Here is a 23,215-nt window from a genome sequence, read left to right on the forward strand (position 1 = left end):
CACTCCATGTCAGCGCAATTAAGTGGCAAGTGTGGCGTTGATTTACCCGCTTTATAGCCTACCCAACGATAACAGCGACAGCACAGTGAATTGCCGACCGTTTCTTCTCAGTGCTTGCTCGTAGGTAAGCGCAAACAGAGGCACGTTTCAAGGATGCATCCCAGTCTTTGCGTAACGGACAGTTTCCGATGCGAGTTTCTGCGCTCTCTTCCATTATTTCCTGAACCGATGAGCGACACTACGCGGCTTGCGCCATTAACAAGTACGACCTCGCTTACCTCCGCAGCTTGCATGGTCGTCGGTCGTGCCACCTGCGTCCGGCAGCTTCTCCACGTAGAAGATGCCCGACACCATCGTCGCCTTCACTGGGGTAACGCGGGAGGGCACTTGTTACCCGATGCAGGCGGAGGATGCACCGTTGAGCGTCGGCACGCGAAGAGAACGACGTTTGTAGCGAACCTAGTTCGCTCGAGGCGGCCGCCGCCCGAGCATTACCCCGGCCGTCGGGGCCCGCTATGCGTACACGGCGGGAGAAAGCCTTGTCCGGGATCTGTGCAACCGGTTCCACCGCGCGCCTCGACGCAGGCCAAGTCGAGCCTCCGCTATACGCAGGACGAACTACGCGTTCTCCTCTCTTCACGCTTGGAGGAACGTTCGACACGTGGTGAGCGCGACGTTCGAATGTACAGCGCGGCCGGTTGCTGCCGCCACCGCTTTCGCCGCTACCACGTTGCTTCGTTCCCCAACAAGCGCGACTTCGAGTGTCGACAGCCACGAATGCGTTATTTACCGACGGCTACAAATCTGTTGGCGACGATTGACCACAAGCGTGACTTGGACGGCGAAGATTGTGTTGTGTGCCAATGAGCGCGACTTGGCGGATGATGATCGTCCTACCTGCGCATCCACGACTTGACGCTGGTAGCGACAATGGATCGCTGGTGATGTCTGACGAACACGACTGGGCTGGTGAAGATTCTCTTACGGCCTAGCCACGACTCGATGCGGGTATAGTGATCGATCACTGGTGACAATTGTCACGCACGAGTAGTCGGTGATGATCGCTGGCTAAGAACAACGAATCCGCCGGTGACGAAAGCCCAACAACAACGAAGACGACTGTAATGCTGAGGATTCTTTAACGCAGGTGTTCGCAGCTCCGGAGAATGGTTCGGGCAGGGCGACGCTAAGCCCGAAACTAAGCGCGCCGCGGTTGCACGTGCGCGCTTGTCGGTGCGCTCCGATTCCTTAGCGCATAAGAATCGAGTGACGAGACGCGAGGCTATGGCGACAGCTGACACCACTAAAGAAATGGGCGAGCAGCGGAGGCCGGGCTTTTAAAAGGAGGAGGGCTGTCAGGAATGCGGCCAGCTTGGTTTTCAGAGCGGGAAGCACGAAACGCTTGTTTGCTGGATAAGATGGGGGGTCACTCTGGCGATCCCTGCTAGAGAGTCTGAAGGTTGGGCCGATAAACAACGCGACAGAGGCCTTGTTCGCAGAAATAGTGCAGCCGAGAGAAGTTCGTTGATAGTGCGCTTTGTTCCATTTGCTCGCTACAATCACAAGACTGTATTGAACTCTTTCGAAGTAATTGGAGTATATAGGATCAAGATCTAGCTTATTGGGACGTGAGTTGTATCAGTGCCCTTGTGATGCAATTGAATTGGTGACCTTCGCAGCCTGTTGGCGACCTTTCACGATAATGCGGGTTGGTTCACGATAAGTTGGGCCATATTGCCATCGACGCGAAGTTGGTTCTTTTTAGACTACGACTAGAGCGCGTGCGCTCCGGTGTGCGTTACGCCATGGACCGTCGTTCAAAAATTTAGCCTTAATTTCACTCTATATGAAACATGTGGTGACTGATGTGTTCCGTTAGAATGTTTACCCAGATGCGATACATCGAGCCGTTAAGTACTCCTTGTAGTAGAAATTAAACAGGAAATTAGCACCTATATTTAAACAATGTAAATATGTATCATCTCTATACTAAAGACATAAAAAATTCAACTTGCATCACAAACGTTTCCGTTGAGAAATTGGCAGACGCTGGCCATGCCTCGATCTCTCTGAATCAAGGTGAACGCACACGACTACTGCGTCTCTGATCCCTTAGTTGCTATCCGGCCAAAGCCAGATAGTAAACCAGACTTCTTGATGTAACGAAAGGCGGGCTGCTTGAAAAGGAGAAAAAACCAATCACCGCCACAATTACACGGTGCATGTTATGAGAAACCACTCTAGCGCACGTACTACTCTGGAAACACCGAACCCGTGTTACGAATTGTCAGTAAAGTTCGTACTTTGTAACAGTTCTTAACAAGTGCCATTAGTTTGTTGTTACAGTAAACATATTGTTAACGAAGCGGCCGGCGCATGACAAACAGTGCAAAGGAATTTAAGGCTTCGGGTATTTGGCTCTTCTGTTTGTATTCCCAAATAAATAGCGAAGTACTATGCGCACACGCTTACGTATCCCCCCGCGCATAAAGAAAGAAGCTGAATATTAAAATAGAAGCCAAATGATGATGATGATGAAGCAGGGTCATTCACACAGATACTGCTCCAATCGGCAGTAACAACGACGTCATACGGCTCACCTACAACGTCACGCCTTCTGCATGCAGCATAGGAATAGTCAGTAGCAACGCAAAAGAGACGAGGAAAGAAACCATGGTTTTTCACGTGCCATACCCGCAATTTGATTATGAGGCATGTCGTAGAGGGGCACTCCGGAATAATTTGGACCACCATGGGTTTAACGTGCATTTAAATCTGACTACACAGGTGTTTTCGCATTTCGCCCCCGTCGAAATACGGCCGCCGTGGCCAGGATTCGATGACGCGACCTCCTGCTTAGCAGCCTGCTTGCTTAGTAGCCCAACACCATAGCCACTAAGCAACCACGGCTGGTAAAAAGGCGGGTAATACCTTTAAATAGGGAGTGTACGCAAAACCACCGCCAAAAATACGCCGTGTATAAGAAAAGAACTTAAAAAAAGAAACAAATGCATGTGACGAGTGTGGGTTCTTGACGTGAACGCTGTTCGGGCTGTGTGCTAAGGTATACGAGATAAAAGTCATCTGCGAACACTGCCCGGTCCAATGGGAGAGAACGCCGGCTTCGAGGAGAGTAGCTTCCTTCTTTACGCTATAGCATCGATATATGCTATAGCGTAAAGCGCGTGTGACTACCGCGCGGCTTAACTGAAACTACTGTCTTTACATTCTCTTGTTGTTGTTGTTCTTTTTCTTCTTTTCCTTTATTCCATAGTAATGTAATGAATCGAGCTAAATTCTGTGTATACGGGCCAACTGCAACGAAATTTTTACCACGTAGAAAGCCTATAATTCCAGGTGGCGCGTAGATGTACAGCAGCTTCCGTGAAAAATTTTACGTTCTAAATACTAGTGGACGCATCACAAAAGACTCTGTTTGTAGCACCCTGTAAAAAAAAAAAAAAAGCGCTAATACCATTTGCCGGGAATGACTCAGAACCAGTGGGGCAGCCAGAAATTTTGTTCGGGAATGGGAAAGGGGAGGGAGAGGGCTCGCGTTGCAGCTCGGGCTCCTCCTTATAGAACTTATTGAGGGACCAAATACATGAATAATAACTGCATTGCCATTGCCAAAGATGCTGCAAACGAATTCTTGGACGCCGCACTGTCAAGACAAGTAAACTATGTATTATTCATAAAAGAATATATTCTTGTGTCCCAAAAGTTGAGCCCGAAATAAATGATATCATTGCTTCCGTGTTTTCTGTCTATTTAATAACTAAAGAAAATATCACCCGCACTTTAGAACTATATCAGTTTGAAACCAGCAAAGCAGTGCATGCCGCTGATATGAAAAATGTTGGGGCCATGAAATGAACAAGTTGAGGACAAATATTTTAATGATATTTGTGTCTTCATAAACGTTGTTTAGATATTTGTGCATACGCAACGGCCAGGGGAAATCCCCACGACGCGGTCCTTTGTTACAATATATTGCGCAAGAGCAGCTGTCTCCGGTCGTGTACCGTGAGTAATTTGCACCTAAATTATAGTCGCAACAGAGAGCACATATAAAAAGCAGGAGTTCTGCAAAATATACCAAGGGCGAGTGAGCCAATGCCAATATATGACAAACGGGGAAACCTAGTACTATATTTAAATGTAGTCGTCATGAGCATTGAGGCATTTGTCCCACTGGCTAAAAAGTCGCGTGATTCCTCTCTCGTAAAGCTCCTTGTCTTGCTGCTTCAAGAAGTCCGTAACTGATTTTTTCGCGTCATCGTCAAACACGAATCTGGTTCTCTTAAGCTGTTCTTCAAATTTCCCCAAATTGTGGAAGACACAAGGTGACAGGTCTGGGCTGTATGGCAGATGTTGCAGCGTTTTCCACTTGAACTTTGCCAGTTTTGTGTTAACCACATCAACGACGTGGGGACGGGCATTGTCGTGGAGCAAGATGACCCAATTTTTCAGTTTTCCGCGTTGTTTGTTCTTGATTGCGACACGCAGCCTATCTGGCGTTTCACAATATAGGAAACAATTGGTAGCCTCTCCAGGTTTAGAAAATTCGATCAGTAATTGCCCCTGACGTTTGAAAGGAAAGTCAACAACGCCTTTCCGGCGGAAATGACGGCCTTTGCTTTCTTTTGAGGTGGCGAATTCGAATGTTTCCACTGTAAGCCTTGCCGTCGTGTTTCAGGCTCGTAACAGTGGCACCATGAATCATCCGCGGGGACAATTTCAGACAAGAAGTCGTCACCCTAATTCTGATACCGGGTCATATGAGTCAAGGCAGCGCCGAAGCTCTCTGTCTTCTGGCGGTAGTTCAAAATCTTGGGCATCCATTGGGCACACAAGAACTAATAACCGAGATGTTCATGGGTGTGAACCGAACCGCGACTGATGTTCACACGCTCTGCCAGTTCCCCGATGCTTATCCTCCGTTCTTGTCTAATCAGCTCATCAACCTTTGCAATTGTGTTGGAGATGATTGCACGGTGGCTTTGGCCTGGTCTTGGATCATCTTTAAAAATTTCACGTCCTCTTTTAACCATTTGCTCCAACGTTTCACACTGGCCAATGACATGCAATGTTCAACGTACGCGGCAGCCATACGGCGACTAAATTTTTTGGGGGAAACACCTTCAGCTGTCAAAAAGTCCACGACACCACGCTGTTCAACTTTTGGAACGTCCTTTATGTCACGCAACCATGTTCAACCCTGTGTATAAGAGCATTAAAGAACATTTATCTTCACACTTGCGCGTCTCTTTTCTAAATGAGAAATGCCTGTGTGCAACGCGCATGCCTCGCAAATTATGAACCGAACCATTATAGCGCGGTGTGGGTTGGCTCACTATCATTTAACTCGCGATCGTACATTAAAATTGAGAGGATACAATGGAATATACAAATGCGAAGATGCAGCTTGATAAAGGGCAAAAAAGTGTCACTGGAAACGAAGTTCACTGCGCGTACACACAAAACCTCGCAGCAAGATGTTTAAATATGCGGTTCAGTCTCCAATAAATCTATGTATCTACGAAAAAGTCACTGTATATAATGCGTCTGACAAGGCAACTAAATACGTTGGGCAATCACAGATTCACAGCTCACAAAATCCTAAGGCATCCCTTCCCTCCACTCCCCCGGACGTATCGCGCGCGACGGAAGGCGGCCCGCTTCGTCCCCGCTTTTCTCCTTTGCGCCCAAAAGACTGAGCCACCATCGTCGGCTCACTCATGCCTGGCTCCCTGGTCGAAACGAAGGCCTCTTTCGCCGCTGACGGCGGCACATAAATAAGCTGCAATTTGTTTCTGACACTAAATAACTTATAGAATAAAGTGGCCTCGAAAGTGTGCATGTTATAAAACGTTGTGCGATATAGTAAATCGTTGGCGTGATTTCTAATCGGACGCAGTTAGTGCAGACGCGCCAGCAATCGTCTATATATACGAAGCGGCTCGCCTGACTGGCGTGTTTACTCATCGCTACTAACGGCACCGTGAAAACTAACCGTATTTTCACTTAAGCGAAACATATGTGTTCAGGCATTGATTGTGCTGATGAATTTAGGCGCTTTATTACGAGCTGCAGATGCATCGGCATGGGCCCTCGGCCTCGGATAGACGGCCGGCGAGCTAGGCCTACACAGTCTCCCAGTGATCGCAAGCTCGCCTGGCATGCTCGTTCGCTTCCGTCGGCGCCCATGAAATCACATGTGCTGCAATTTAAACCTAAGATAACTGTGTACATGTTGTGCCGACTAACATAGGCGCTTCGTTATACGAGCTGCAAGCGATCGTGTCACAAGCGCCACCGGTGTCGGATTCCATGGCTGAGCGAACTATGCCTGCCGGCTATAGCCATCGGCGGCTGTCAAAGGAGCCGTTACTGCTAACGCGGCCTTGCGGAAACACGTCTACAGTGCTTCCATATGCGTGTTTATATTGTTTGAAACAAACGATGACGAGAGAGCTGTGCAAATACGTTAGCTTTCACTTTCTGTTCGAAGTTATGCAGCATTCCGAACTTCCACGCAGGGGCGCTGGTTCTGGGCGGAGCTATCCGCCGCTCGGTCATTCGTACCATGTGTCCCGAATCGCCACATGCGGCAAGTCGCACACGACACGCCGTACGACAGATCGCACGGGAAATCGCACCATGTGCCTCCCGCTTTATACGAAACATGAGGCCGACGGCGACGGCGACAGCAGGAACGCGCCTGGGGTGTCCATATAATTGCTGTCGCAATAATATGAGTCTCTGGCAACTGTAGCATCCCGCGGCCCCTTACTCCCCGCAAAAGAAGTAACCAAATCGAATTTTCACCATATGACAATTCGCTGCGCCGCAACAATGTCTTTTTTTTTTTCGTTCGTGGAGTGGGTCACCGAAATAAAAAAAAATGGCTGTGGCTTAGGTAAGGTTAAGCCCAGGATGCGAAGCATACTAGCCTTTATTTTAGTTGTTGAACCACTGTTTAGCCTGGTGAACTGCTGTTGCTTGGCTATATTTGGTTCGGCTAGACGAAGAAACAACTCATGCATTACTTCTTCGCCTTCAAGAGTGGAACGCGACAGCGTTCCCGTCGACCCGCCAAGGGGTGTAAGACAATGGGCTACAGGGCAGCGACTACGCGCCCCGCATTGGACGCGGTGAGCATCGAGCAAAGCAGCGTTCGGCGCGGCAACGAAATGTGCGCCTGAGCAAGAGACGCACGCCTTAGAAACAGCGCGTTTCTAAGGCAACACCGCATTCACTAGAGGCGCTTTTGTACCGCTTTGAAGCGTTGTACTCGTGGCTCAGTGGTAGCGTCTCCGTCCCACACTCCGGAGACCCTGGTTCGATTCCCACCCAGCCCGTCTTGCAAGAGTTGAGCCAAAGCCACTTCTCCTCTGTCGTGACGTCACGGTGTCACGTGATTTCATGGTCACCGCCGCGCCTGAGGAGCTGGGTTGAGCCCTCGTAATATGCTTCGCATAAAAATGAATGTTGGCCACAATCGAATGCCTACTTTGGGCACCTAATGTGGCTATCAAAGGAATATCGAAGAAAACGTGAGACGCTTGGTCCGCCGAGTACCATGCTCATACTACTCGGTATCCTACGCCAGCGAGACAAAACATTCCAGAGGGGTTACGCTAAAGCGAACGCGTTCCAATCCGTCGAGTCCCCACAGTGATGGCCGCAAGCGACTATTTCTTTACTCGTCTGCCAGCTGGAAAGCGTCGAAAACTCTGCCAGGTCAAAATCCACTCGACCAAACAAAAATGGCTGTGGCTTAGCTAAGGTTACGCCCAGGATGCGAAGCATGCTAGCCTTTATTTTAACGCGACATCGTTAAGGAGCTCGTGTCGCAGAAAAGCCGGTGTCGTCGGCGTCGGCTCAGGCGTGCGGCGCTTGCTCAGGCGCACATTTCGTTGTCGCGCCGAACGCTGCGTTGCTCGACGCTCACCGCGTCCGATGCGGGGGGCGACGCCGCGAGCGACGGCGCGAGTTGGAGCCCCGTTTCTCCTCTGTCGTGACGTCACGGTGTCACGTGGTATTGAAGGCGACACCGCCGCGCCTGAGGAGCTGGGTTGAGCTCTCGTAATATGCTTCGCATAAAAACGAAGACGCACCGAAGTGCGCCGCGTGGTGGTCAGAGCAACACGAGAAAAACGCATGCGCTCGGGCTGGTTCTGGCAGCCCGCGGGTAGCGAGAACAAGAAAATTTAAAAGACTCGACGTGTCCTCGCAACTAAAAATCAAAGTAGAAAAATAAATGAGAACGTAGTTACCTTTGCTGGCTTTAGTGCCTTGACATCGATGCCTTGGAGCAGGGGAAAAAATTGCTGATATTCTTTTCTTTGACATGACCGCACAAATCAACCACCACAACGCTTCATCTCATCGGACTTCGCTGCGTGCTTTGTCAACTTGTCTGATAGTGTGTTAATTTTGCTTGGCTCGTTGTATGGTCCGATGTACGAATTTAGAAATGTTAACGCAAATTTAGCGTCAAATGTTTATGACAACATTAAACCCACAATGTTCCGGAATCGAAAATCTAACGCACGACTTGAAAGTGTCAATGCACCTTTCGCATCAAATGTTTATGAGAACTTTATAGCCATAAAGTTTCGAAATTCAAATCCAGGCACTCCGTAGATTCTGCGGCCTCCGCGAGATACCGCGACAAGCCCGCTCGCCATCAAAACCCTCTGGAAACTTTGTGCTGGGATAGGGCTCCTTGTCTCATGCGACTCCCGGTGCATGGGCGTTGCCGCGAAATCAAGCCCGAGTTTGCAATGTTGGCGCTGAAATCTCGTTTCGAGCGAGAAAAAGCATTCTTGACAAAATCCGTAATCATTTCCGGCGCCGGGGGTTTTTTGGTCGGCTGTGCCCCCCATTCTCCGGTTAACCTCCCTGTCTTGCCTTTGCCTTTCTCTCTCTCTCTCTCTCTGATCATTTATAAACAATTTAGCTGAAGTGAAATTTCGTTGCAGTTGACGTTTAAGTCAACCCCCAAATTTCTTCTGTTCTCTGCACTTTTATTCTCATAACTGTTCTCTTCTCTGTCTCCAATACTCTTAAATAGGTTAATTCTAATTTATCATCATGAAAACTGCAGAGAACACAACCGTACAGAGCACGTCAGGAACGCCTAAGTGTGGAAACACTGCATCACATACTCGATGTGCGATAGCGAGGGCAGCGCCGAAGTTTTTTTCCGGTTCGTTAATTCCTTCGGCGACATCCACCTAGCGACCGTACTTTAGAAACGTAGCAGTCATTTGGCACACCCTGCATGCATTCACGTGAGCGTAATAAATGAAGATTACCAGCAAAAGAACACCCTTCCAGCTTTTTGTTTTATAGAGAGCAATCCGGCTATCTTGAGTCAACTATGGAGATAGCTTACAATGAAGATAAGTTGCTGGCAGACAAAGGCTATCTGGCGGCTCGTATCAGCCCAGCTGTTCCTAGCGGTATCAACACGAAAGGCAGGCTTACCGGGCCTTCTGGATTATTTGACATCTATCAGACGATGACCGCTTTGTTCGAGTGTAGCCGTAGATGCGTATTACTTTCGACTCTTAGGCAAAGGCTGCGGGCAACCAGCCTTTTTGATAAAGCAGATACGCAATGGCTGAGATAACGTGTAATAATGTCGCGGAACACAGGTAGTACAGAGCGTGACGCATGTCGGCAACTGGAGATAACAGCGAAGAAACGATAACGCCTAGCGTTCCCTGACGATCCACGCAGGATGTCTCTGCATTCCGAGCTAGGTCGCTGTCAAACTCAGTACCTGTCAGCGAAAGGGTTCGATACGTAAGGCGTGCATAGAACATGTTTTTGGCTATGGGTCGCTAGTCGCTGCCAAGCAACGCCCAACATAATTAGTAGAAAACCACGACAAAAGTAAAACGTTGCCCTTATAGGTGCAGAAACATGTATCTTTCGAAGAGTAAAGTGAGCATGTTGAGCGTATTGAATCAATGATTTTGGGGCAAAGGTGAGCGGACAGCTACCATTTCCGCTAAGTGCTCTCTTTCCGCGGGTTTCCTCTTCCCTCCACTGTAACCGTTGACAGCTGTAACCGTTGACAGCTGTAACTGTTGACATCGTACTTTGCCATTGTTTCTTGTTTAGCCGACACAATTACGAAACGGCCGCGGACGAAGCATTGCGGCAATAGAATTCAATATTTTGCACTTTATAGTTCTTATTTTATTTTTTTGCAAGCAAATTTCCTTCCTCCATTTTTCTTTTTTTTCCCGTAGAAGTGAAATGAATTTGCCGGTAGGGCACTGCTTCACTGACACCAGTTAAACCTTGTTTAACTTTACCAACCTAGCCATAGAATTCGAGATATCTAATTAGGCATTCCTTCACTGCACTGCTCACAACTCTGCGTAACTCTCACAATTTGGCTTAAGAACATAACGCCTCTCGAAGATAAACCACTGAGAAAAACAGAAATACACACAACGCAGTCGGGGTTGTGCCTTCGTGCGGCGCCATGTCCTTCAGCTGGCACCAACATGCCTTGCAACGTGCCCTCTTGAAGCTTCAGCCTCGTTCTCGGCGGTGTTCTATTTTTTTCAATTCTACTCTGGCACTTGTGGCGGAAAAGCTTTCGTTCAACGCCACCAACATTCTTTATTAAAATGCCTAAGAACGTTGCCTTCAACGCCTGTGATTGCTAAGAAACCATGGAACAGTTTTTCCTTTTTTTTTTTCGTAACCGTGGGCACAGCACAAGAAGACGGGTGAAAGCCATGTCGTGTGACTGCTGCGTCAACCTTTTCATGTAAATGATTGTGGTATAGGCGGAACACAGGCTCTCATTGTCCGTTTTCCAACAAGCGCGCTTTGGCTGGGGGTTAAAAAAAAAATGAAATCCGGCCTATACTGCGTGCTGAAACCAGGATTTCTCTGTGAGGCACGTTGCAGTAATGACTTCCTGAATAATTTTGATCACCTGGAGTTCTTTAACGCGCACCCAATGCACGGCACACGGGCGACTTCGCTATTCGCCCCCATCGGAATATGGGCACTTGGGTCGAGATTTGATTACACGCTCACGGGCTTAACAGCGCAACGCCAAACACCTAGCACGCCACCATGGTGGGTGTCTGCGCACCGCGAAGCGCACACGATGCAAGGTATATGTAAACTGGCAGCGAAGCTTCCGTAGAGGCCCACGTGTAAAACAAAAAAACAAAATGGCGGCTCGTTGCAACCGTCGTCAGCTACGTATCGTGGGGACAAGTAATAGCAAATAAAAAAAAGTGACGTAACAGCCGCAAATGGCAATGACGTCAAGATCGTATGCTGCTTGACGCGAATGTTTGAATTTCTTTGGCGTCCGGCATTTCGACCGCTACGCCAGAAGTTATTTTTTTTTCTTAGGCTGAGGCGAGCTTGCAACTCACCTCAGCTGAAACGTCAGCGTGTCCTTTAACTATAGGAGTGGCGTATGTCTTACTGTGAAGATAATTAGACTGTTATGAACGGCATTTTCTCCAGTGGCTGCCTTGGGAAAGTGAGCGAATAGGATGGAAATAAATGACGATACTACAGAGGTTTCAAAAGCAACTTGAGGTTTATTCGTCTAGAACAATGCGTCCAATGTAATTGACCGAACAAAACATGTTTAAACAGATGAAAAATACTATGGCCAGCAGACAGCCGTAATGTGTAGCAACATATTCGGATCGTTTTCACAGAATCATTCGTAATTCCTTGCGCCACCATGTATCCATATGCAACAGTTATCAGACCAGACAATATTGCCCCACATTATTATTTAGAAAACATTCGACTTACTAATTCTGCTGCCCGTCGGACACTCAGAGCCGGTGTTACAGAGAGTAAACGAACATAGCGCAATGTTTCTTGGCGTAGCGTTCCACATTTATCGTCACGACGAGACAAGCGCGTCGGATGCCGCAGCGTGAACTTGCACGATAACAAAAAATCTGCACTCACACCTTTCGTCAATGAATGCCTTGCGCTAGGTCACGCAAAATTTGAAGTGAAGCGCACGTCACACTTTGAACAAACACTTAAGGAAAGAAAGAAAAAATAACTTGGATGAAACCACCGGGTTCAAGTGAGCAACGCCATTCCGCACGACATAATAGCTTGTTTTCCCAGTCTTTCCATGTCTTGCGCCAGAATCACTGGTTGGTAGGGGTCACCAAGAAAGAACTAATGAAGTGTGAAAGAGGAGAAAATTAACCTGCCTTGTTTTAGTACAGGAAAAATACTTGAAACGGAATATTTACTCGTTTGACAGTATACTGATAAAAAATGTTAGAACATTCTTTTTTTCACATAGGTTTTCCAGTTTCAGGCACATACAATCACTTATATCGGTTTCGTTCCCACCCCCCTTCTTTTTGTCGATTCCCCCGCATATTTCAGCTGTAAGCGTATGTATGCAATTGGAGTTCTACACGGCTGTGCAACGCGATCATCGTGCGACAAGCGAGAAGCACCAGCAGATGAGCCGACAGCGGTCATCGTCTCAATTCCTGCCGTGTTTCCTCTTACAGTGACGCATCACGTATCTCTTTCAAGGCTGCACACGCTGCTATCACCGCCAATTTCCCTTTTCACTTTGCCTTAAACTCCCTCACCAACTTCTTGCCGCAATCCGAAATTCATGTCGCGTCAAACTGAGACGCAGTCCAGCAAGAGCCGTATATTTAGAGGAACGAGGACTGCTTTAAGCGGCAACCCCAAGCAAAGCATTGCCGGCGCGTTTCAATGCGTCAGCACTTAAAAGCTGGAAGTTGGCTTTGCTGCGTCCGCCGAATCTGTGTCCGCCAATCTCTACGTGCATCTGTTCTTTCGGTTACGCCGACAGCGACGTCGGCCGTAGTCGTGAGCGTCAGTCCCTATCTTAATTGTGACCTTCACCATTGCGATATTACTGCTTGTAATGGGCGGAAAGATGAAATTGTGTGCGTATCCGCGCGTACTGTGATGTCCTTCCCCTTCAGTCCCTTCACTCTTTTTCTCAGTGCAGGGTAGCCAACGGAGATTAGCCATGGTTAACCTTCGTCTCACTCTATTTCTCCAAGCGCTTGCGTATCTAGTTTTGCTTTCCTCTTGTTGTTATGTTGTGGCGGTGCCGTTACAACCATATAGTTTCACACAATAAATACTAGAGGGAACTCTGGCGCTAGTGTCTACGGCAGCAGCAATAAAAGCGGTTCTGCCAGCATGGGAATTATGGGAAGTACCTGGATTTGCCTAAACTTGGTCTTTTTGGCTTCAAACGGCTTTGTAAACTCGTCATTTTCAACAATGTACTGCGTACTAAATAATTAAAGAAACATCATTCAAACGGTCCGATGGCAGGATCCGAACGTAGGAACATATGAACAGAAGCCCGATACTGAAACCATTAAGCCACGGACGCATGTATCGACAAGCGAAAGACATGCGCTTATGAATTTATCGTGGGCATGCCAGTGCCTTGAGACGCTTGGCGCGTTTCGATTTGGCCACCTGGACAAGCTCAATCGTTGCAATTAATAGCAAATGTGCGTGTTCGTGGCATATTCTGCACTTAGAAGAGTGTGGTTTGCTCTGAAACTTACGTCAATAAGGTTTATATAACGTTACATACGAAGCCACAAGTACGCCTGGATCCACAAGCACGAAGATCAGACAAATCCATGTACTTTCCATGATTCCCATGGTGGTATACGATCGCAGCGCCAGAGTTCCCTCTAGTAATTATTGTATGAAACTCTATGGTAGAAACGTCACGCGTGATCCAGATGCTCGGGGTGGCAGTCGCGTCGTCCACGCGAATGTATGTAATAATAATAAAAAAAGCTGAAACACAGGTTGCCGTTCTCCATTTGGAATTTCACTTCTGCCGTCACAATGGGGAGGCCGCGTATAGACCGTTGTATTGAGGGCGCCGCCATTTTGCGATCGCAGCGCCGTTTATCGTGCGGCGCCATGCTGGTATGTCGGATCGCGCTCGAGAAAGCACGGCGAACGTGCGGTTGACGACGAGTGGCAAGTTTTCGCGCTTTGCCGAGAGGTGTCAATAACTTGTTTTGATTGGAAAACTTCTTAGCGCGTCGTCACTGAGCTTTTAGCTGCGATATAGCCGCAGTATGGAACGGCGACACGGCCTAGAGGCTATCCCGCAGCTCTCCCGACGATCGAAATAGGAGGAGAGTCAAGTCTTAATATTGTCGATACATAACGTATACGTGCAACGGATTGGTGTTGTATGTCTGGCCTTGAACTGTATTAAGGTATCCCTCAAATGACAAAATACATGAGGTTGTTGTTACTGATGACACACGAAAAGAAAAAGCGGAAAGCTAAGCCAGAGAATGCGGAGCGAAGCTGGGAAGCGCTCATTGTGCTTAGACGCTTTGAACAGAGGGCTGCATGTTAAAAAAAAAAAAAACAGGTTACAGCGATTTTATTAAGCGTCACGCAATCACCCATGCATTGCATGGAATCGGCTGTTGCTCTACCTATCGATGGCACTGAAATTCGACCAGCGGTGTAGAACGTACGGTGTACTCTCGCCTCAGCTATACTGCATGTTGTCTGCACAACCTGACGTCTGTGAGCATTAAATGGTTGCGACAGGACATTCAACGTCGTTTTGAATGGCTCCTAATATCACTTGGCAGTACTATAGTGGGAAATGCCTTAAGTTTGAAGCACTTATGTCTGCAACTAGTGCATACTCACTTTGTATCCCAGCTATGTCATGCGTTGTAGTCAATTCTGAAACCTCCATGTTTCAGTTCTTTTTCTTTTGCTGTTAATGGTGCTAGCGAGTGCTTTTTTTCTTTTTTTCTTCTTATGCATGTAATGGCTGAATATATTCTTACGTTGCTTCTCTGTAGTTGTCGCTGTTTTACAAATAATTTCAATTTAGCACGTGGTTTACAATAAATATTTATAGCCATATGCTTTCTATTTGGTTTTAATTACTAATAATACTGTGTCAACGTATTCTTTTAAATAATTTAAAAAGGGCTGCATTGGCTATTCAGGGCTCGGGGCACTACAGCAGGCGATACAACATGTGGTTTAATTCTGCCTTTGGCTGCGAGGCTGGTACTAGCAAAAAATGGTGGTGACACTAGAAAATAAGGTAAAATATAAAAGAAATATGCTCTTCGCTGACCAGGGAGACAAATATTCAGCTATGACGTCTTCTGATATCTCACTCGCGTGCTCCCGTGAAATTATACCGAGGATCAAGGCACCTACGAAGGGCGACGTGTCGCGTGTGCTTGGCGTTTTGCCCACGATCTTCATCGGTGGGTTTTGCTGCCCGCCGGCGACGATTGCTTCCTCGTCTTTGTTCCTGCCGTCGCTCTTCGTAGGCGCGCTGTTCCTCGGGAGTCCGGACTGTACGCGCATGTGATGGAATTAATATAATAAGAAAAAAAGGTGATGCGAGAATGTGTGTGACCACCGATGATCACGATGACCACCGATCAAGACAATAAATGTGCTCGTACCTTTTTTCACAATTCTGCGTCACGGACAGACATATAGAATAGAAGTTATGATCAGGTCGACTTCTCTGTCTTTCCTATCAAGAAATTGTATTCTATATATGTCTGCCTGTGTCAGTTCCATGTCTTGTGCTGAACAGCTTCGCTTGTCATCCACCTTCACAAATTGGAATGGCTCATAATTTAAAAATAAATAAATTGGGTATGTATCTCTGAAAAATCGTGCCCTCAAGGCAAGTTTTTATAAACTGTAAGCTTTGTGCGTGTATATGTGTCACGCGAATTCTCTTGCGTAACTTAGACAATAATCATAGATTGCTTTTGCTGGAATATATTTTTTTGGGGGGGAGGGATTCAAATTATTATGCGTCCCGCATGAAGCTTTGCGCTGTTTGCTACAAATATATATTATCGTGTACTACTCTAGGGGTAACACAACCTTACGTAATGTGGATACCATTATCCTGTCACAGAAAAGAAAAAGCACTTCAGTAGACTGCGAACGTCTCGCGTAATAGTTCTACAGTTCCATTGCTCTATCACTTTAAAGAATTGGTAGGAAGCACATGTATGATTTCTGCTTGCCTTAATGTTACTCTTTGTTGGTGAATAGTTTAGACTGTTGTTTAAAAGATTCTCTGACATATGTATCCAACACAGCCACTGAAATGGCCTGTACCCCACTGCTATAGGGTAAGAACAGGCTGTTCGTGAAGTAAGGCTGCTTAAGTTAGGTTCGAGTATTGGTGGTGGAGAGCCTTCGGTTTAGTTCTGCGTAAACCTTTGCTCTTGTGCAGCCTGGCGGTCACGTTTGGTTAAACTCAGGGGGAACGTGAATGTTCGCTTTGGCGGCACAATATTTTGGGGTCAGAATTTTGGGTTCTCAGTTGAGGGGCTTACATAGAAATTTTGATAGGAAGTCTGGTGGGTTAACAGCTGCTTCCGGGCGTTTGCATGCTGAGTGGTATTGTGTTGCCGGGATCGACTCTTCTGTGCCGGTTGTTGTGAGATGGTTTAAGGCATTCCATGGCCGCAGTTGTTGCATAGAGCACAGTCGTATTCGTGCTCGCCAGCCATTCTCTTCCTGCTCAGCGGTTATCAGCACTGGCCAGTCGAGGTTTTCCGGGCCATGGAGGAGCTGTTACGATCGGCCTTGGGGCGTGGCGTCCTTCTGAGAAGCGATCTTCGAACACTTCCCGGCCGGTACGATGAGTCGCTTTGGAGAGCCAACAGTGCGCGTCATCGGAGAACTGGCGACGCCAGCAAAGTTAACCGACCATGCACCTCCTTCGGAAAGTCGACGGCGCCAGCAAGTCTAGCCACGTTCGGCGGACCGAGTATTGTTACTTGATTCGATGTCGACTTTACGGTCTAATTGGAGCCGGTGGTCTCATGGAAAAGGGGGTTTTGCGGTTCGTTTTCGCGGGCCCCAGAATTCATCACACTCTGCTGACAGTCACGGCAGCTACCTGATAAGTCAGCTCTGGAATCAAGAGGCGCCCACTGGGGTCAAGCGTGACAGCCCATGCGTACGAGGACCCGCTCACCTCAGTGTGTTCAGTGAGACCAAAGTGCAGATTTGAGTGTGTGAACCCTCCCCCTCAGATGCGGGTCGACTACGCCTCCAACGACTGTGGATGGTCTGATTGGACGAAGGTTGGACAGCAGTTTTCCCTCACCTAGGAATCTAGGGAGGACAGAGGGTTTTTAAGCAGCCGTTCTGTCGACTGCTAGTCGTGCTCGTGTACGAGGTGCTCGTGTGCCGTGTGCTTCGTCTTGCGTCCTCCGTTTGGGAGTCATGCTAGACTGTTGAAATGTATCTAATGTGGTAATGTAATTACTGTATATATATCCCATTACTCCTAGTTCTCGATGAGAGGAAGTTCATCCCTACAACAACGTCCCAAGCGTGGGTGAGTTGGACGACGGCAAGGGCCAGCTGCCACATATTTCATGCCCGACCCCAACTCGTACAACTGTTTGCCAGCGCTGGGAAGCTCCTCCTTTCAACTGTGTCTAAACGTTACCATTGGTACCAGAGGTTGCATTGTCCTCAAACTCTTACAACTGGTTGCCAGCGGTGGCATTGTCCTCCAAACCTAACAGTGTATTGAGCATTTCGCAATGTAAGCCTTTAATCAAAGATTGCCTTCATTTGGTTTGTATCTTCACCTTCGCTATTTTGTGCGTTATTTTTGACTCTCTCTTACTTGACTGCTGTAATGCATTAGTGTACTTTAGTAAACACCGAACCTGTTAAAACCACAGCATGTACATGGGTCCTCAGGCGCACTAAAGGGGTTTACCACCGTTTTTCTCCTGGCGGACCCGGCAAACTTCCGCTGGAAAATAGTTAATTCGTCGATTCATTAAGTGCGCGGATCTGCGGCAATATATTATGGGAATAAACTCGCACAAAAATATCTAGCTGTAAATTCAGAAAACTCATCTTTAAACATTGAAAGACAATTAGTATAGATGACAGAAGAAGGGGAGCCGACGACTCAATTTTCTTAATCGTTACCAAATAAAGTCATAAGACAATGAAGCCAAGAAAAGCATCGAGGAAATTAGTATACATGCTTTATGTAAAGGGCCCCTCACCAGATCTGGCCATTTATAGCTGACAAGCGCTGAGCATACAATGCGTGATAGCGATCGTGTCTGCAAAGTATTACATCGCTACTCGCCGCGGAAAAATCTGAAATTTCAAACCAAACGTCGTTTTTTCTTCTCCTCGTTGCCACCATGCCCCAAGCCGGAGGATGACGTACTCGTGTGCCTGCGCCTACGTACTGGTCTCCGCAGTGTGATGTCGCCGGTGGTGACACATGACTTCGAGAAGTATTCAAGACATCTGTCATCTGTGCGATCTATGACTTGAATTGACGAATTTAAGTTTAGAGAAATAATAGAACACACAAACGGAATGCCTGCATGTTTTTTTTGTTTTCGCACCAAAGCAAGAGAAATGTACTTTCGCTTCGTCTGCTGGTTCCCACGGTCTTGCGGTCCCCTACGCAGGTACCGAAATTATACCATTTTCTACCATGTCCCAGCGCGTGATCATGCTCTGCGATCCACTTGTTCTGCCTCAGTATTTTTGTAGCACTGAATTATACCGCTAGTCGTGCGTCGTTGTGCACAGCGCGCAAAATCGTGCGCTTCGTGGACGAGACAACAGCTCGCGCGCGACGCCGTCAGCGGAAGTGCGTAGCGGCAAAAAAAAAGCGAGGAGAAAAACAAATGAAGGTGGGGACTGTGACGTATGCGTCACGCGATCCTCGAGGTCCGGTATGGGAGAACGGAGGGAAGGTATTTCGCTTCCGGAGGCTAGACGGGGTGAGTGGAGAGAGCGTATTGCTCTGCCGTAGAGCCTGCCTGCTGAAAAAATGGGTTTGTGGCACTCAAATATTTCTACCTCGGCTATTAATGAGCCGATTCGAAACAGTTTTGCGGCAGAACGCTCCCTAGAGGGCATGTAACAACTTCCAGCGTATAACCGAAATGGGCTATGGGGCCTGGTGAGGTGCCCTATAAGACGTACTCGCAGTTCGTTGCTTCACCCGGTGTTGAATAGTTCAGTGCAAAGATGGTCACGTCTCATACCAACTCTGCAATGCAGAAACACTGTTCCACGTCAAGGAAAAGTAGAATTAATCGTATTGTTTCTCCCCTTTGGTAGTACATTTGTGCAAGAACATTGGAATGTCGAGCTAAGGCCTAATAACTATATTATTTAGTTATGTAGTGACTTCTTTGTTCGACTATTCACTGCTGAAACTTCATTCTAGCTATCAAAAATGCCAAGCATGGACTTCGCATCTGGTTTCCCGCGCTCAAATCAGCTTTCTGTTTCATCAATCTCAGCGTAGCATTGGGTATTACCTTGGGTAAAGCAGGGTAAATATTTTTTTTTTGCCAATACGAAAAACAGTGTTATTGTTTCAAACTAACTTTTCACAACTGATAAGCACACTAGCTGTCAGAAAGACAAAAGCTTCCGTTTTCTTGCGTGGCGCTTAGAAACTGAGGCAGCCGCGTTTACGCACTCTTTCCCGCGAGCAGGGTGTGGGAAGCGTAGCGCTTAGTATGTGGACATGGCGACAAAATTATGGAAGTAAAGCAAACATAGCAAAATGTTGCACACATACATGTGCTATAAAACAGAGAACTGTGAAAAACCGCAGATAGCGCAAAACCTGGTTCTCGTAAACGTGCAGCCTTCATGCCAAATATTATGCGTAATCTTATGTATGATCTAGGTATGCAAGTTCAAATTGCAATGTTCCTCGGCAAGCGCTTCTGACTGATGATTATGATTGGCGAAAAACATAGATGACTTGTGATTATGATTACAACATTCTAAGTTTACTTGTCCTGATAGGCTTGTGGCTTCAAAATGCGGCCTTCTCTCGGCCGATGTGCTTAATTAATCAGGCATGTTGGCTGTTAACCATGTTAGTTTAATTACGCCAAGCTTAGGCACATAGCGGGGTGTGGTTAATTTGTCCCGTATATGCGCACCGTCAGTAGCCCTTTCTTCGAAGGCAGTTCCAGAAGCTCGTGATAATTTACAATATTTGCCTTCCTTTACAGACACGAATGGGTATTTAGACTTAGCAAAAAAAGAACTGACTGTAAGAATTAGCACAATGCAGCAGATAAACAATGAATAGCCAAAGAAAAAAATGTGTCGCATTTTATGTTTCTTTTTGTTGTTTTTATTCTCCACTCCTGCAACAGCCCGATGAGGGCTGACAGTAAAAATGAATGAAAGAATGAATGAATGAATGAATGAATGAATGAATGAATGAATGAATGAATGAATGAATGAATGAATGAATGAATGAATGAATGAATGAATGTTGACTCCTTATTTCTTCTCTAGAATTTCACAGTGACGCTTAACTAGCAGACCAGTATCCGAACTACGTTGTCGTCTCTGGCCTAGCACTCGCTTGTAATCTCACATGTCAGCGGTCTGCAATTTCGTGTGAGAGATTTCGCGCGCTCTTATTTGCTCAAAGCAGCCAACAGATAAGTCGTAAACGAGAAAGGCTCATTAACAGTATCTGTGACATCTTGCAAAAAAAAAACAATGCAGTAAAATAAATGGCTGCAAAAGTGATTCCCTTAGGAGAAAAAGGACAACAAATAGAAAGAATACGTCACTTCTACTTGACACCAACGAAAAAAAATTTTTCTGAATGTTGCGGCGTGTTTAGAAAATTCGCAGTCGGGAGTATTCCTTCATGTTATGGTTGTTGGTTGTGCTTCAGCTTGGTTGAGTATACACCATAGAGTAGCGTGCACAAAGAAGTTGTACGGAAAGAGCAGTGGAAGCGGCTCCTTAATTAGCTGGCGACTTCTTCTTGGAGAAGCAAGATCTTCGGTACAGCTTGGTCCACCATCGTAAAGTAGTGGGTGCATCAACTTCACGCTCAGGCTACTCGTTCCGTCCTTCCTTGAAATGCAACATCGGAGATGTGAACGCTGCAGTAATTTATCGGTCATTGCATGTTTTCTTTTTTTGGAAGGGGGTTACATAAAGGTGTGCAGTGGCGTACCGATAAGTTCCTAAAAAAAAACGTGTGTAGAGATTGGTCCTCTTGTTTTCGAAGTTGCCGTTATTGCTGCCAAAGTTACTCAATTTGTGGGTATACAATAACGAAGAAGTGGAAGCTAAAGACATGCGTAATGTCCGAGCTCCACAGACCGCTGAGAAATGAAGAGGGACAAATTGCCGCTGGTCAAGCACATACGTTACGCGACTTGTGTGTAGTTAAATGTGGTCACCACTGCTGGCAACGACATAAAGTCTGTCGTGCTTGGGACAGCTGTTAAAGATACCGTAGCCTCGGGGGGCCTAGCCCAGGAAGGAAACTTTCCAAGGCCAAAGATGGGAAAGCCTATAGCGTGAATCATGCCGACTTCCACCAAGACGCAGATCATGTTCATGAAGAATCCTGGCTTTGCCTGTGGAAATAAAAGGAAAAAAAATCATAAGAACTTTGTGAAACCCTATCAACATGTCTTACAATACACAAAAACCGAGTGATCGTGCATTCTGTGGAAATGAGCCATGAAGCGTCCCGGAAAGAAAAAGGTAGCTAGAGGCGCTTCCTTTTAGGAATCAGACGTCATTATACAAGGACAAAGTGAAAATAAAGCAAGGATGTAGGAACAAACGGCAAAATTGTAAATGGCAAAAGAAAGAATGTGGAGCAGTGCATGCACAATTACTCTCGACTTAATCTGCGGCAGCACAGCTCCCGCATTGCAACTTCTCCAGAGATGTAAAATTGTTTCACTGAAGTTCAATGAGGCATTGGCTTTTTATGTACTATACATGTAGGCCAAGGTGCTCTTATGCGAGTTGAAATTGTTTCACCGCTTATATTTCCATGCAAGGTAATTTAGCGAGTGCTTTAATTAAACTTGCGTAAAACGCCGTTCTATATGTCATTCCGTGCCGTGCCACAATGGGTCGAATATTAGATTTAAGGCAGTTATTTGAAGCAAGGGAGATCTTGCTTCGCGATGCCAGATAATCTTAATCTTTATTGTCTTAGTCAAGTATTTGGACAGTGTAACGAGAAGTACCAGCCTTCATATATGCAAAAGTAATGCATTGAGAGCGTTAGGAATCAACTAAAAGAATTTGAATCGACAACGCATGAATTGGCTAAAAAGCGCGACTCCAAACAGCCTCATAAACCGAAAATTTCAAATGCAAGTTCAAAGAAATGCATAGTGCTGCCATGTCTTGTATAATTATGTGAAATTACATAAAGCGTAGTCGTCCTCTGACTACTTAGCAAGCCGTCAGACCAGTTGAACCGGCTACTCCGTGGTATTATGTATCCAGGCGAAGAAAGGCTATGCGGCGATCTATCTCGCGCAATAGTTCTGCGGAAACCCGCAAGGGGGAGAGCAGTAACTAATGAAGGGAAAATCAGACATCCACTCGTTCGTAGCAATTGCTACAAAGGAAAACCATGCGGGTTCCTCGAAAGACAAGCCTCGCAATTGAAGAAACATTCGTCCTGGTCCGGGACTCGAACCCGGGACCACCGCCTTTCCGGGGCGGCCGCTCTACCATTTGAGCTGGCCAGGCGGCAAGCACATGGTAGGCGAAGTCGAATTTGTCAACAACTTGAAGCAAATGCACGAGTTTCACATAATAGTTCAATTGGCTTTGTAGCAATTGCTACCAAGGGGTGGACGTCCGATTTTCCCTTCATTAAATACTTCTGTCCACCTTGCGGGTTTCCGCCGAACTATTATGTCAAACTCTTGCCTTTGTTTCAAGTCCTTGACCAATTCGACTTCACCCTGCCATCTGCTAGCCTCCAGGTTAGCTCAGATGGTAGAGCGGCCGCTCCGGAAAGGCGGTAGTCCCGGCTTCCAGCCTCGGACCAGGACAAATTTTTCTTCAACTGCGAAGCTTTTCTTTCGAGGAACCTGTATGGTTCAATAAAACTTGGTGCTGGGCTAGTTGGTGATGCATTCTTTAAAACTGATGGTAGCGCTAAAAAGGAACGGACACACCGTTCACACACCGTGTGTCCGTTCCTTTTTAGTGCTACCATCAGTTTTAAAGAACCCGTATGGGTTTCCTCTGTAGCAATTTCTACGTAAGGGTGGGTGCCTGCTTTTCCCGTCATCTCGCACCAAAGAGCAATAGTCACTCTGTGTGTGCC

At 46.8% G+C, this 23,215-nt stretch overlaps 1 protein-coding gene across 2 annotated transcripts in view; it reads right to left on the reverse strand.

The window, feature by feature from the left end:
* Positions 1 to 20,283: 20,283 nt before the first annotated feature.
* The window catches only part of LOC135897406 (Na(+)/citrate cotransporter-like), a 111,626-nt gene continuing 108,694 nt past the window's right edge, over positions 20,284 to 23,215 (reverse strand). For both annotated transcript variants that reach the window (XM_070533969.1, XM_065426019.2), the window contains one exon: positions 20,284 to 21,488. In XM_070533969.1, coding sequence (XP_070390070.1) covers positions 21,276 to 21,488 — 213 coding nt within the window. In that variant the 3' untranslated portion in view covers positions 20,284 to 21,275. The remainder of the gene's footprint in view (positions 21,489 to 23,215) is intronic.

Source organism: Dermacentor albipictus, chromosome 2, assembly GCF_038994185.2.
Source record: "Dermacentor albipictus isolate Rhodes 1998 colony chromosome 2, USDA_Dalb.pri_finalv2, whole genome shotgun sequence".
Taxonomy (NCBI): Eukaryota; Metazoa; Arthropoda; class Arachnida; order Ixodida; family Ixodidae; genus Dermacentor; species Dermacentor albipictus.